At 36.2% G+C, this 15,386-nt stretch overlaps 1 protein-coding gene across 2 annotated transcripts in view; it reads left to right on the top strand.

Annotated features, from left to right (window-relative positions):
* SDK1 (sidekick cell adhesion molecule 1) overlaps positions 1-15,386 on the top strand; it is a 646,346-nt gene that overhangs the window by 245,572 nt on the left and 385,388 nt on the right. For both annotated transcript variants that reach the window (XM_037910909.2, XM_043523779.1), the window contains exon 4: positions 15,196-15,302. In XM_037910909.2, coding sequence (XP_037766837.1) covers positions 15,196-15,302 — 107 coding nt within the window. The remainder of the gene's footprint in view (positions 1-15,195; positions 15,303-15,386) is intronic.

Here is a 15,386-nt window from a genome sequence, read left to right as displayed (position 1 = left end):
AATTATAGGAAGTGCAGAATGAAGCCTGTGGTATAAAATCACCACTCTTTTTATTTCTGCTTCTATGAATGTGAAGTTTAATTATGAAATTAAAAAAAAGCTGCATCCTTCTGTTTACATACTCAAGGTAAACAAAAATGGTTCATAACTTTGTATGTGGAAATAATGCCAGTGCATACATTCTGATAACTATCTATTTTAGAGTTTTATACCACTGCCCATCTCCATAATGTGTGAATGCCTTCCATGTGACATCAACAGCAAAGTTCCTGGACTTCAGGACGTATCTGGCACTTCTCTCTTCCTGGGCTCAGATATTTATAACTATTTTATATATTCGCTTTGATATCACTGCTTCTATCAAAATTGCTTCTTAAAAATCTCTGCTCACACCAATAATTGTTCTTGTAACTCAGTTGCATAAACAGACTAGCTCATAATTCATTTTTGTAGATTTTTCAAAAATATAGTTTACTAATATTCAGCATAATTTTTCATATTCTCTGCACTTCCAATAACAACAGCAACAACAGACTTTTAAAATGTTGAACATTTACATTGGGGAGGAGGAGGAGGTGACATCTCGGCACCTGTACCATAAAAATGCACAAACATGTGCACCATTTTTAAACAGTATCCACAATTGTAAAGAATTAATCTGATAATACATCCAATCAAAATTCACCCTACAGCGGTTTCCAAGGTAACTAACACATAGTTATTAGAATATAAGACTGCACATGTTGAAAGAAACAAAAAATATGGGTAGCATTTCTTCTTTTTATTAAAAAAAAGATTTTGAATAAAGTTACAAAAATACAAATTGGTAAAATAGTAATACAATGCAAACTGGTAAAGCTTCATGCTGGCCACTTGAATACTTTATTGACATATATATTTTCCTAGATTTGGGGTTTTTGAAATTGGGTTTTACGTCATTGAGAATAAATTAAATGCAATTAATAAAATGAAGTTTGCTAATCTAAAAGTTGTCACTTTCACCTATTTCCATTTCTCTACTCCCTCCTTTTACTCTTTCTTCATAAAATCATAGAAAGTAGAATTGAGGGAGCCCAATCAAGTCTCGTTGATCCTTTAGCAACACAGGATTGTTACCTATCGAGAGTGCCTCCATCTTTCTTGGATTATTTTTTGGATTTTATCTGCATGTCATTGTTTTTCCATTGCAAAGCAAGGCATTTTAGAACATACAGTCCCCTTACTTATGTAGGCCACACCTCTTTCATAAACATGTAGCGTAGCAGAAATGTGCATTACAGGGCTCTGCTGGCCACATTGTGGCCACCTTTGCAGTATACAGAGTTGCTGGCAGTGCAATATTATTTTAGGATACAGTTGCCACCAGAATAGACATACAGAAGGAAGCACTACCATTCTCTATCAATCAGGTAAGTGACAGTAACTCACAAGGGAACATTTTCTCATCATCTCTCCTTCACCTCTACTCTCAGGAGTATGTTTCTTAGTTCACAATACTGGTTGTTTTTCTGCCTCTTAAGATAGTTGTTGACTATGGAATGGGTCCATTTTAATGCCATTTATACTTTCAGCTTTGTTTGAAGGGCTGCAGTGCTTTGGGGCTGTTTGTGGCACGACTGGAATGACCATTTCATCACAAAGCATTAAAGACACACACAAGCAGCTGCACCACTTTCAGTAGAACACTGTAAATCGGAATACTGAAGTTAAATCACTTTGCTCTGCTTCCTTCACTGGATAGTCTATTTGCAGTATCTCATGCCAGCATCACAGTTTCTCTTCTTTCAGACAGTACAGATCCAGCCGAATGACATACCCAGCTGACTGTAGCATATTTATGGAGTAAAGCCTGTTCCCTCTACTGAAGAATATAATAACCTAAGTATTAAGTTTTCCTGCATTATCTACTTTATGCTATCCCATATGCCTGTGTTCTTGGAAGACAGAGGTATTCTTGCCTTAAGTCTCATCTACTTCTTTTAGGACTAGCTCTGTTAACGTCTTCATCCAGATCTATTCTTGTCTAGTATAGAAAGACAAATCTAAATTTCCTTACTGTGTATAAACTTAGATAGACTTATCATTTCTTCTGATTAAGCCCAGGAAAGGGTTTCTTTCTATAACTTTAATTTTTACCAGGACCTTACTGTGGAGAAAAGAAGCTTGCTTTTCCCCAAAACCAGTGGTTCTGTACTGCATAGAATATGTGGGTTTGGGTAATAACTTTTGGGGAATAATTAACAGAATTCCCTGTATCCTCTTTCAATATAGTAAATGCCAGTAAATACCTTCTACCCCAAAGAAGGGAATGCTTATTGAGACATTCAGAGTCTCTACTTCCACATCAACTTTACTTCTGATTGCACTTCTGCTAAACATTAAGGGATTCTACTTTGTGGGACCACTTACGGTTGAACAGTTTTGTGAATGCCAGCTATTCAGATATGTCAAAACGTGCTGTGTACACACCATGGACTGTGGTGTTTAGCTTATAAAATGGAGATTTTTAATATTTTTTCAGAAGAAAACATCTAATAGGATGATTAATCACAGCAGGAAGCATGAGCATCACTGAGTCAGTGCGACACTTCTTTTGATTGACAGGAGCAAAGTTGACTGCAGTGTATCAGCAGCAGGGAAGCTGGTAGAAGGATCTGAAACCACTAACTGTCACTGAAGGGGCAAGAAGGAAGAGCGTAAGGGGAGGGCAGGACCTGGGACCTCTGGGGTGGTATCAAAAGGCAGAGAGTAGGACTCAAGAACATTAAAGATGCTTGGATGAGTGAGAAACTTCTTATTTTCTGCTCCTGGGAAAAAAAATCTGAATAACAATATGTCTGACACATGTGAACTGAAACAAAAAGTTCAGATTGCCATGGTATTCAGTATTCAGATTTGCGCACATCTGTAATAAATTAAAACAACAATTATTTTACCATGTACTGGTCTTGTAACAAACTCAGATCAGTGGACTGTAACTTTGTGTGTGTGTGTGTGTGTGTGTGTGAGACCACATACCTATTACATACACAGTACCTTGTTTCTTATCTTTATATTCAATTTAGTCTAGTGAATTTCAGGCCAAGATATAAGGCACGGTTATTTTATTTAGCACTTAACTGTTCTTGTTTTTGATATCTAATTAAAGCACATTTGCTACAGCTATATGTGCTTGAAAAGCTCGTAAAATATGATCTATTGATCATTACAATAACTGTTACAAAATATTAATTTTGCAAGCTAAATAAAATTTTTTAATTTTAATAGCTCTCTGTAACCCAAGATAAGCACAAAAGGGTTGTGAACTTGTATGAATGAAAAACCTCTAGATTTGCTGTCTTCATATTCATGTGCTCCCCCAGGAAGGTTTTTGTGCTGTACGTATGTTGGAATGTATTGCAAGAAAGGGCACGTTTTGACATAAAGATTTTGGTTGCAGGATTTAAACTCTGGATGTGATAAAACTGGTTCTGGTTTCATCTCAGGAGATAAACATCCTCGTTAAGCTTGAAAGCTGCAAACCAGTAATGCCACTGCCTGCCAATCCCCATATATCCTTTGGGGATTGTCTAGTGCCCTTTTTCCACACTTGGAGTGCAATAACCATGGACAAGTGGGTATTAAATATCATCCATTCTGGCTATGTGATTGAGTTTACATTAACCCCTCCAAAACCTTTTGCTCACACCCTTTCAGGGGCCATCCTTCTGAGTAGATTCTCAAACAAGAAGCAGAATCTCTTAGAACGAGGTGCAGTAGAGCCCTGGTACCTCTACAGTACCAGGGGAAAGACTTTTACTCAATGTACTTCCTAAAAGCATGGCCTGATACCAATTGTCATTCTCCACTATCTCAACCATTTTATTTGGAAACTCAAGTTTCCAGTGGTGACACGGGCACATACCAGGGTGGATAAAAATAAATGATTTTTTTTAAAAAATATGGATTTTTGAAATTTAAATTGAATTTTTTTGATAAAATGCTTTTTGCAGGAAAAAGCCTATCTAAAGATAGTTTTAATTAAGATATATTATAGCTCAAAGATATCTCATCATGGAATAGGGATTATGAATTCTAATTTGATAGTATAAGACAATATATTCATGTAATGTTTAAGAAAAGTTTTGTAAATGAGTTTCAATAGTTCATGGATTAGGGACCCAATCTTATGGAGTTCCAGGGGCTTCTGTATAGATTATGTAGGTTAATCTTTTTATCTACCCAATGGGACTCAGTGCTCAGTCTAGAAGATACCATCAGAGATGCTTAGTTTTGCAGTTCTCAAACTGTGGATTTGGGTCTCCAGCGATAACATGCTTGTTAACAGCAAAAATGATTTTAAATAAATAATATATAGAGGTGAGAAATAACAGACCTCAAGGCTATTGTTCCTCTGCAAATTTGTGTACATAGAGACAATCCCTTACCTCTCTCTAAAAGTGCAAAGTTTCAAAAAGTTGAATGAATAGAAGATTGTTGGGGGAGGAATAGATCTGGACAAGGAGAAGAAGTCTAGAGATAAATGTGAGAAGGGAGGAACGGGCAGGAGAAACAAAAGTGAAACTGTTTGTTTGAGCAGCATATTCCAGAAGCCTTGAGGTCTTTCTGAGTGTAGCCTTCATTGATTTGAGATCTACCATACCATTCTCTTACTAGAAAGGAAAACCTATAATGGCAGCAGGCCATAAAAGAGCCCCAGTTTGGGAATAAGAACCATTCAAGAAATATACGTTTGCTGATGATGTTTTAAAGAAAGACATACCAGTGAACTGGTGGAAGTCACTTAAGCATTTGGATTGAGAGACTGTTGAAGTGATAATCTCACTTTTAACAGCAGTAGCTTCTTCTGCTGGTGTCGAAAGAATATTTTTTTCTTTTGGACTAATTCATTCCAAACTGAGAAATCATTTGGGACCTGAAAAAGCAGGAAAGTGTTCAAAAACAAACAGGAAAATGAAGGTGAAGACAACTGTGTTAGCTGCAGAAACCAGTATTTTAAGTTTCTCATGTTGACCTGGCTGACATAGAGATTTAATTTGTTTGTTTTTTTTAAATATTTCCTGTAACTATTTTAGTTAAAAGCAATTTTAACAAAAACAAACCTGATTTTAAAAAACGTGAATGATTAACTAAATTCAAAAATTCATATGCTTGTTTTGTTAAAATATTGTGTGTTTGCTGTTGAAGAAAAAAATACAGAATACATAACGTTGTTGTTTTAGTTAAATAAAACAATTTAAATGTCTGTCTGGTGATGTTCTCCTCCTAATACAGCATGGCAAGAAAATCCTCCAAATATTAATGATTAACCTGTTGAATTGGAGATATTCATCTCCCAATGACTTCATAAATATCTGCTTCAATGACCTTTGGTAAATGAAATAACCAAACAATCATTCATTTTCTGATTTAGCTGTAAAACTAATCTGAAAAGTTTTCATAATAAATCACTTAAAATGTATAGTGTGTACCTTCTAAAAATGAAACCTACATCTATCTCTGAGTTCTGAAGAATATGTATTAAGGTTATAACTGCCGACAAGAATGCACTTTTATGTAGAAATCCATGATTAAATCGAGTCTTCCTGGCTAGTGATTTAAATCAAATCCACCCTGGCACATACCATCCCTAGAAAAGGACATGTGCTTTGCAGCTCTTGATATGAAGGGCATGTACTTTCAGGTGGATATTCACCCTGCTCCCAAATGTTTACTCAGGTTCATGGTAGGGTTCGACCACTTTAAATACAGAAAAGGAGTACTTGTGGCACCTTAGAGACTAACCAATTTATTTGAGCATAAGCTTTCGTGAGCTACAGCTCAAAGTGAGCTGTAGCTCACGAAAGCTTATGCTCAAATAAATTGGTTAGTCTCTAAGGTGCCACAAGTACTCCTTTTCTTTTTGCAAATACAGACTAACACGGCTGTTACCCTGAAACCTTTAAATACAGAATAATTAGAGTCTTTGCACAGTACTGTCTTAACACAAATGATCCTGAATGAACACCTTACGTTCTCCAGGTTAGAAATTATGTATGCAGAGCATGGCTAATTAAGTATGCAGAGCATGGCTTTTGTAGTGACTTTGCATACACTAGTTTGTCTTACATATTTATAGATGAACCTTATAACTTTGTGGCATGAGATAGACACGTCACAATGAAAAACAAATCACTACTGGCTGACTGAAGTAAGGATATTGGTTAATACACATTAGCATGCATCAGGTCTGAACTAGTATGTCTGAACTTCAGACATCATTCCCCCCCCCCCTTTTTTTTTAATTAGAACAAGACTCCTTGGATCTCATCCACTCCTTTGTCCCAAATTTGGTGATCTTGGAGGTTGAAGCAAATGTTATTTAGCTTATCATAAAGGTTTTTGAGCAGTAGCATGATCTAGTTTTCTATCTGGCAATCTCGGTGTTTTGATGTGTTTTTAATTTTAGTGGGCCACATTTTACTTTAAAAAACTATATATAAAAGAGGCTAAATCGGTAGATGGATAAGGCTCTGGTAACATATTTTGAATAGACATTAGTCTTTCCAACAGCTTTTTTTTTAAAAAAGAGGTTTTTTTTTTCTGAATTTGCCTTGTATTGGCATCTTTATGGCCACAGCTATAAAAAGCCTTTCTCCAGTGCTTAATTTGTGCCAGGGTATGCCAGGGCTGAGCCTGGTACCTCTAGACTTGGTAGTTTATATCCCCAGCACCTCTGGGCATGCCACGTCAGTTATGAAAGTAAAAAATTGCTTGAGACCTGGACCTACTTGCTTGAGCTCCGGCATGTCTTTCATTACAAATCAAGCACTGCCTTTCTCCTGCAGCCACACCGTCTTTTAACTTACATTCTGCATTTAAAAAAAAAAAAAGGAAATTTGAAAAAGTCGTCTAATGAACTAAATTTCAACTTGCAGTTCTGCATAGATCTTTGGTCAAGGTTTTGTCCTTGAATCCCAAGATCTCACAATCACTCTGGCTGAGTGAGCCCTTATGTTCTGGAACAGGAGCTTTTAAGGTTTCTTTGCTACATGCCGCAATCCATCTTGCAATAGAAATCTTCTAGGCAGCTAGTCTCTACTTGGCTGTTCCATTCAAAACAAATAGGCTGTACATCTTTCTAAATTACTTGCAGAAACTTTAAGTGCCCTGCTGGCATCCAGACAATGGAAATTCCTTTTCTCTTGTGGTTTAGAATGCATACAAAATGAAAGCAAAATAATCTCTTGATCACTGTAAAAATGCTGTACATTTTTGGGATGAAGTTATATTTGGATCAACTTTCTGCTTATGAATTTTGAAAGTATTATATTTCTGTCTCTAGCAGAAAATGCTGAAGCTTTGTTAAATGTGGAGAACATAACATAAAATGGCTTTTTTTCAACAGCTGAATGGATAATCCTGATTTAAAAAAATAAAAATCAGTTTTTTGGATTACAATATTTTTTAAAAATATGTAATCATTTTTATTTATATTTTGATGATTTTCTGTGTTCTTCCTATCTCATGGTCTTAAATCACTGAAGTAGATGTTTTGTAATTGTTTCTTTAGTTTCCTAGTTTTAGAATTGTAAAATTTCAGATTTTATAAGGCGGTATTTTCTGCTAAATTTCATACATAAAATGCTTATATCTTCTAAAAAAGACAAGTCTGGGGCTTTATTAATATCCTTTCTGTGAGAACCACATAAACTCAGATCCAAAATTGATAAGCAATTGTCCCATGCTATATTTTCATCCTACATGACCTTCTGGTATATTGAACTTCTAAAAGTCAAGAAAGCTGAAGAGATTCAACCTGGCTAAACCTCTATCAGCATTTTCAGTTTGAAGTCAATGGGACTTGTGCTCCTATGTCACTTGAGAGCTTTTCAAAAACCCACTCTCAAGTGCCTAAATTTGGACTAAAGACCCTAACTTTAGGTGCCTTGTAGGGCTGTCAAGCGATTAAAAAAATTGAGATTAATCGTACTGTTAATAGAATACCATTTATTTAAAATTTTTTGGATGTTTTCTACTTTTTCAAATATATTGATTTCAATTATAACACAGAATACAAAGTTTATTTTTTATTACAAATATTTGCACTGTAAAAAACAAAAGAAATAGTATTTTTCAATTCACCTAATGCAAGTACTGAAGTGCAATCTCTATCATGAAAGTTGAATTTACAAATGTTGAATTATGTACAGAAAAATATCTGCATTCAAAAATAAAGCAATGTAAAACTTTAGAGCCTACAAGTCCACTCAGTCCTACTTCAGTCAATCACTCAGACAAACAAGTTTGGTTACAATTTTCTGCCCGCTTCTTGTTTTCAATGTCACCTGAAAGTGAGAACAGGCGTTCTCATGGCACTGCTGTAGCCAGCGTCGCAAGATATTTACATCCCAGATGCGCTAAAGATTCATGTTCCTTCATGCTTCAACCACTGTTCCAGACAACATGCGTCCATGCTGATGACGGGTTCTGCTCAATAACAATCCAAAGCAGAGTGGACCAACGCATGTTCATTTTCATCATCTGCGTCAGATGTCACCAGCAGAAGGTTGATTTTCTTTTTTGGTGGTTCGGGTTCTGTAGTTTCCACATCAGAGTGTTGCTCTTTTAAGACTTCTGAAAGGATGCTCCATGCCTCGTCCCTCTCAGATTTTGGATGGCAGTTCAGATTCTTAAACCTTGGGTGGAGTGCTGTAGCTATTTTTAGAAATCTCACACTGATAGCTTCTTTGTGTTTTGTAAATCTGCTGTGAAAGTGTTCTTAAAATGAACATGTGCTGGGTCATCATCTGAGACTGCTGTAACATAAAATAGATTGCAGAATGGGGTAGAACAGAACAGGAGACGTACAATTCATGCCGCAAGGAGTTCAGTCACAAATTTAATTAACGCATTATTTTTTTTAACAAGCATGGAAGCATGTCTTCTGGAATGGTGGCCAAAGCATGAAGGGGCATACGAATGTTTAGCATATCTGGCACATAAACACCTTGCAATGCTGGCACCAAAAGTGCCATGCGAACGCCTGTTCTCTCTTTCAGGTGACATTGTAAACAAGAAGCGAGCAGCGTTATCTCCTGTATATGTAAATGAACATGTTTTTCTTAGCGATTTGCTGAACAAGAAGTAGGAGTGAGTGGACTTGTAGGTACTAAAGTTTTACATTGCTTTGTTTTTGAGTGCCATTATGTAACAAACAATCAACATTTGTAAGTTACACTTTCACAATAAAAAGATTGCACTACAGTACTGGTCTGAGGTGAATTGAAAAATACTATTTCTTTTGTTTATCATTTTTACAGTGAAAATATTTGTAATCAAAATAATAATATAAAGTGAACACTGTACACTTTGTATTCTGTGTTGTAATAGAACTCCACATATTTGAAAATGTAGAAAAACATCCAAAATATTTAATAAATTTCAGTTGGTATTCTATTGTTTAACAGTGTGATTATTGTGATTCATTTTTTGATATAATCATGTGAGTTAACTGCAATTTATTGACAGCCGTAAAAAATGTTCTATTTTGTTTGTGTGTGTGTGTGTTTAAAAAAATTCATTATAACTTCATTAATGTATTGGACATCTAAATAACTTTTCATTGTTAATGCTGAAGCAATTTTGTTTTGAAATTACAAAGATTTTATACCTCTAAGAGGGACATTTTTAATAAAGATGCCATTTTAGCCTCATAATTCTGCAATCACATATGTTCATATTTAAGACCATGAATAATCCCATGTAAATCAATCGGACTAGTCACGTGAGTGAAGTTACGTTCCTGTTTAAGTGTTTGCACAATCAGGGACTTAATTTTCAATTTAATATTTATTTCCTTTAGCAGTTTGGGAAAATTCAAATACGATTCCCTAGCAGTAGTGGCATTTGAAAACAGTGTTTATAATTTAGTTCCCGATAAATTTGCAATCATTTTCAAATTAGACAAACTTCAAACTGATTGAAATCACCTTGATTTCAGTTGCTCCATCATGTTTGACTGATTAAGGGTATCAATTAGAGGTTAAAATGGAGTTTAGTCGATGCTTGAGCATTTTTTTTTCTGACTGGCCATAATATACTTGCTGTTCTCAGAAATGTCAAGTTATCTAGACAGTGGTATGGCATTTGCATGTGTATGGATATGAATATTTTGGATTTACTGGTAATGCCACTAGCTTCTTGATGCCAGAGATCAAACAAATGGCATATTTTGTGTTGGTAGTGTTCTTTACCCACACCAAGCCTCAGAAAATGTAGGTGAATGGCTCAGGTTGGAACATGTTTTTAGACTTCCTCCAAGTCCATTTTTCAGAGTGGTAGCCATGTTAGTCTGTATCTGCAAAAAGAACGAGGAGTACTTGTGGCACCTTAGAAACTAACAAATTTATTTGGGCATAAGCTTTCATGGGCTAAAACCCACTAAAACCAAGTCCATTGAGACTGCAAACAGTCAAGACTGGACAACTAAGGAGTTAGAGTGCAACATCTGCTTGAAAACTTCTGATTTAATAGAATCATTGAATTGTAGGACTGGAGGAGACCTCAAGAGGTCATATAGTAAAGTGCGGTGTACTCATGGCAGGACTAAGTATTATTTAGCCATCCCTGACAGGTGTTTCTCTAACCTGCTCTTTAAAATCTCCAGTGATGGAGATTCCACAACCCCCCTAAGCAATTTATTTGAGTGTTTAACAACCTTGACAGGTAGGAAGTTTTTTCTAATGTCCAATGTAAACTGCCCTTGCTGCAATTTAAGCCCATTGCTTCTTTTACTCTCCTCAGAGGTTAAGGAGAATATTTTTTTCTCCCTCCTCCTTGTAACCACCTTCTAGGTACTTGAAAACTGTTCTCACATCCCCTCTCAGTCTTCTCTTCTCCAGACTAAACAAACCCATTTTTTTCAATCTTCCCTCATAGGTCATGTTTTCTAGACTTCTAGTCATTTTTATTACTCTTTTCTGGACTTTTAACAATTTGTCCACATCTTTCTTGAAATGTGGTGCCCAGAACTAGACACAATACTCCAGTTGAGGGACATTGCTGTCCATATTTCAGCTCTCTTTGAGAGGGTATTCTGTAATGAGGTCTTGACATGGCAATAAGGAAAATGGCTCTGAGCAAATGACCACTGCTAAATTTGGAGATTGCCTCCAGGGACTGGCTTGGATTCATGGATCCACAGATATTCAGGAGTACTTAGGGAAGTATAGGAAGAATGACTTCTCTCCTACATCTGTTACCACTGAGGTCTGGAACTGATGATAATAAAACTTGAATTCATATTCCCTTTGTCTGAGACTGAATAAGTTCTGTTCTTATGATGTTTCTGGCAAAAGGTTGGAGAAGAAAAATATTCCTGAGATTGAGAGTCTTTCCAGTCCTGAATAGCAGATGCCTTTCATAGGGAATCTGGTTAGTCATTTTTGTAAACCAAGATCTGAGCAATAAAAGTTGGCAGGCATAAGCACTAGTCTCTGTGATCAAAAGTCACATCACTGGCTCCCCATGGCACTGCGAATGAAGTTTAAAAATCTTGTCCTTGCTTTTAAGGTTCTACATCATAAAGTTCCTGTCTAGATCTTTTTCCCTGTCTGTTTAGCATTCTTCCTCTTAACCTCCCGACATGCAGCCAATCCCCCAGTTATACCAACCTTGATTCCTGTTTCATCCGCTTCCATAAAAGGCTTTTTGCCTTCTTTCATGCTGCCGTTTGCTCATGAATCACTGTTCCAAAATATTTTGGAACCTTTTGCCTCATTCAGATCGCTTTTAAAAGCATATTATTGAAGCATTATATATAAAAAAAGACCCAAGTTTACACTCAGAACAGAAACTAACAAAAAATATGTTGAACCCACATTATGTACATATAGCTCAACCCAAAGACTGTGGAATCGGCTCTATAATCATCTCCTTCTTAATCTCTCCTTCCCAATGTATGTTACAGCTTCACTTGTCTGATCCATCATCCTGACTGTAAGAATTTTGGGTAGGGACTTGTCTTTTTCTTTTTTCTTCCTTTGCAGCATATGGGAGCATTTATTATTATTTTGTTATCTAACATTTATATTGTGAAAGCATCTGAAAGCCCCAGCCAGGCACTGTATAAACATATAATAAATGGCAATCACTGCTTCAAAGAGTTTACAGTCCCAAAGCAGACTGGAGTGGGGAAAATGGGGTAGCAAATACATATTTATGGGTGCAATGAAATAACTAACAATAGTTATGGTATAATTGTGATGTCAAATTTAACTGTTACCAGAAACTGATGGTATCTGAATTCAAGGGGACAATTTGCCATTTTAAGACTGTGGATGCTTCTGAAAATGAAAACCTGCCTAAATCACAATACCATCCTTCCATCTCTTCATGAGGACTTGATGGTATAGGTTTTGTTGTTGAAGTAGCAGCATCCACCTTTGGAGCTACTGACCAGAACCTGTATTGGGAAATGGGAAAGAGAGGTATATGGACTTTCCCTGAATGTAGCATAAACAAAATGCATTTAAATTGACATGATCAATAACCACAGGATGCAGGTGGACATCACAATTAATGGTCAAGTGTGAGGCAGTAAATGCATTTAATTACGTGGGATCATACATATCCAATGAAGGAGGCTGCTCCAAAGAAATCTGAAGACTATAGATAGCTTGCTCAGCCATTGTCCCCCTTACAAAAGTATGGAAAAACCATGGCATCTTGAAATGTATGGGGGTTCAACTAATGAAAAGCTTAGTTTTTTTCCATAGTGACTTATTGATGTAGTTCCTGGGAAACCAATGCTTCTGACAAGAAGAAAATCGAAGCCATTGAGATGTGGTGCTGGTGAGGACTCTTGCATCTCTTCTGGACAAAAAAAGAAAACAAATGCTTGTTAGAAGTATTGTAGAGAAATGAACTCTGTTGTCAGAAATCAACAAATGCAAACGTATGTACTTTGGTCACATCAGGCGTAGAAATGGAAATAACTTGAGAAGTTATCATGGAAAGCATGGTGATGGGTCATCGTAATAGGGGACAGCCAGCGGGGAGATGGATAGATGATTTGCAGCAGATCACTGGGAGGTCAGCTGCTGAGTGTGTGATGTTAGAGATGGATCGAGAATGCTTCTAAAAATTCTACTATGTCACCAGTATTCAGACATGACTGAATAGGCTTTACACTTAAATTGAAGAGCCTAGAGCTAAAATTTTGGACCTGCTTGAAAATTGGATGTTAGAGGAACTGAGAAATCTTCTCCTTTTTAAAAGAAAAGGTTTAGTAGGTTTCTAAGACACTTAAAATGTGCTCATAATCCACTAGAGAGTAACAGAATGATCCCCCCCAAAGTGTGGGAAACTAATTCTCTTGTGCATCCAGTTGCATTTAGGAGTTCCATTCCTGTGCTGGATATTTGGTAGGTGAATGGGGTTGAAAAGGAAAAAGACCAATGGCTTGAGTCCACTGCATTGGGCTATAAGTTGTATAACAACTTCCTGCCGCGGTATACTTGCTTCAAGTGTAAGCCGATATCTGCATAATTTTAGAGCATATGCTGCAAACATTTGTGCCAGAAAGTGTGTCTCCACTTGCCCTACTTGACACATGGGAAGACAGTAGATCCAGAGTTAGAAGCTATCTCTTATGTGGGTTTAAATGGTTTCTTCTTTGCAACCTTTAAAGGGGTTTAAAGGGTTTTCATTCTGATACACAAATAAGTCTGAGAAAAGGACATCAAAGCAGCACACTTCTGATCCACTCGATCTGGTCTACTGGCAGGAAATCTAGCTCTGCAGTCCTGGCTTGCTGCAGATGAACACAGGAAAAACGAGTGTTTTAATTTTGGCGCCATTTAAAACACAAGGGGGGAAAAAATCTAGTGGCCAAACAGAAAATAACAAAATATTTTAGAAAAAGTAAAATAAATAAATTTTAGCTTGTAAGAGCTATAAACTATAAAGAAAAACTAAAAATGACTTGTCAATGTCCAGTTAAGTCACTCTTTTTTTTTTTATGGTTTATGGTGTTCAGCGTTAGTCTTCTTCTTAGCAAAAAAGAAAAACATTAGTCATATTTAATTGCTGAAACTTGTTGATTTTAATTTATTGATTGTAGTCTACCTTACCTAGATACAAATGTGTATTTAGTGGTAATTATAATACAGGAATCATAGCTGGTGACTCAGTTCTATATTTGTTTTTAAAAATGACTTTCCCTACCTCCCTCATTTTCATTGCATCTGATTCTGTTCATGGATTATTTGTGTGTGTGTGTGTGTGTGTGTGTGTGTGTGTGAGAGAGAGAGAGAGAGAGAGAAAATGAACACCTTTTCCTCTAATGGCATAACATTGTAAAGATTAAAAGTCAGCAGTATTATTTTTCCTTATTTTTTCATAAAGGGTTTCATTAATCCTGCCATAAGATCTCCAGAAGGTGACCTGAGGGTATATGTACTTTGATTAATATTTGTTTAATGCAGGATGATCTATACTACTCAGATGTTTTATTCATATTACAATTGTGCCTATCAGTTGATTTTCAGGTTGACTAGTCGGATATAGTTGAATGAAGAAGATGAACGATTAGTAGACTAAGTGACTTTTAAAGTGTGCTGAGGGGCAGAACAAATACAATATATAATGCACCTTGTCTGTTCAGTACTCTTATGAGTTAAGTTGGTCGCACAGTATAGTAAAAGATTTTTCCATACCTGAATTTTAATGTTGTTGGAAAGCTTTGCCAATGCCATTATTTAGATTTCTGTTTTGTTATAGCACCTCTGGGAAAAGTATTAGACTTTTCTTGCCTTATGGATGAAGGTAAATTGAGTTGAGGGAAAAACTCAAATCAATACTACTAGGCAAAATGTTGAGTCTAGTTAGTCTTATCATAAATGGATCTTAAGACTGTAAGTTTGCCATACAATTCAAATGTTTTGTTCTTGGATCTAGTACAGGATGTATCAGGGGATCATTGATAATTTGAGAGTGCAAGTCATTTATGCATTTTTGTTCACGGGAAAGAGGTGCAAGATATGCATGAGGCAATGTAAGATGTTAGAGTAGGATGTAGAAACTCAACACACAATTTAAGAGTGGATAGGACACTCTTCTTAAGGCATAACCTATTTTTGGAAATAGATAGTAACATTTTCATCCATAACAGAGGATATGTTATAACTCTGCCTTTCTCTTTGTGTCTCGCAGATACATTATCCCAACCTTACAGAGATCTCATGCTGGGTTTTATCAATGTGTGGTGCGGAACAGGATGGGGGCGCTCTTGCAAAGGAAATCTGAAGTTCAAGTGGCATGTATGTGTTATCTTGAAACTTATTAACAAGCCAATTAAGTTCTTATTTGCAGGAAGAATAATATAGCAATAATGTTTGTCAATT

Source organism: Chelonia mydas, chromosome 10 (genome assembly GCF_015237465.2).
Source record: "Chelonia mydas isolate rCheMyd1 chromosome 10, rCheMyd1.pri.v2, whole genome shotgun sequence".
In the NCBI taxonomy this organism is placed as follows: Eukaryota; Metazoa; Chordata; order Testudines; family Cheloniidae; genus Chelonia; species Chelonia mydas.
This window is presented reverse-complemented; position numbering and strand designations above follow the sequence as displayed.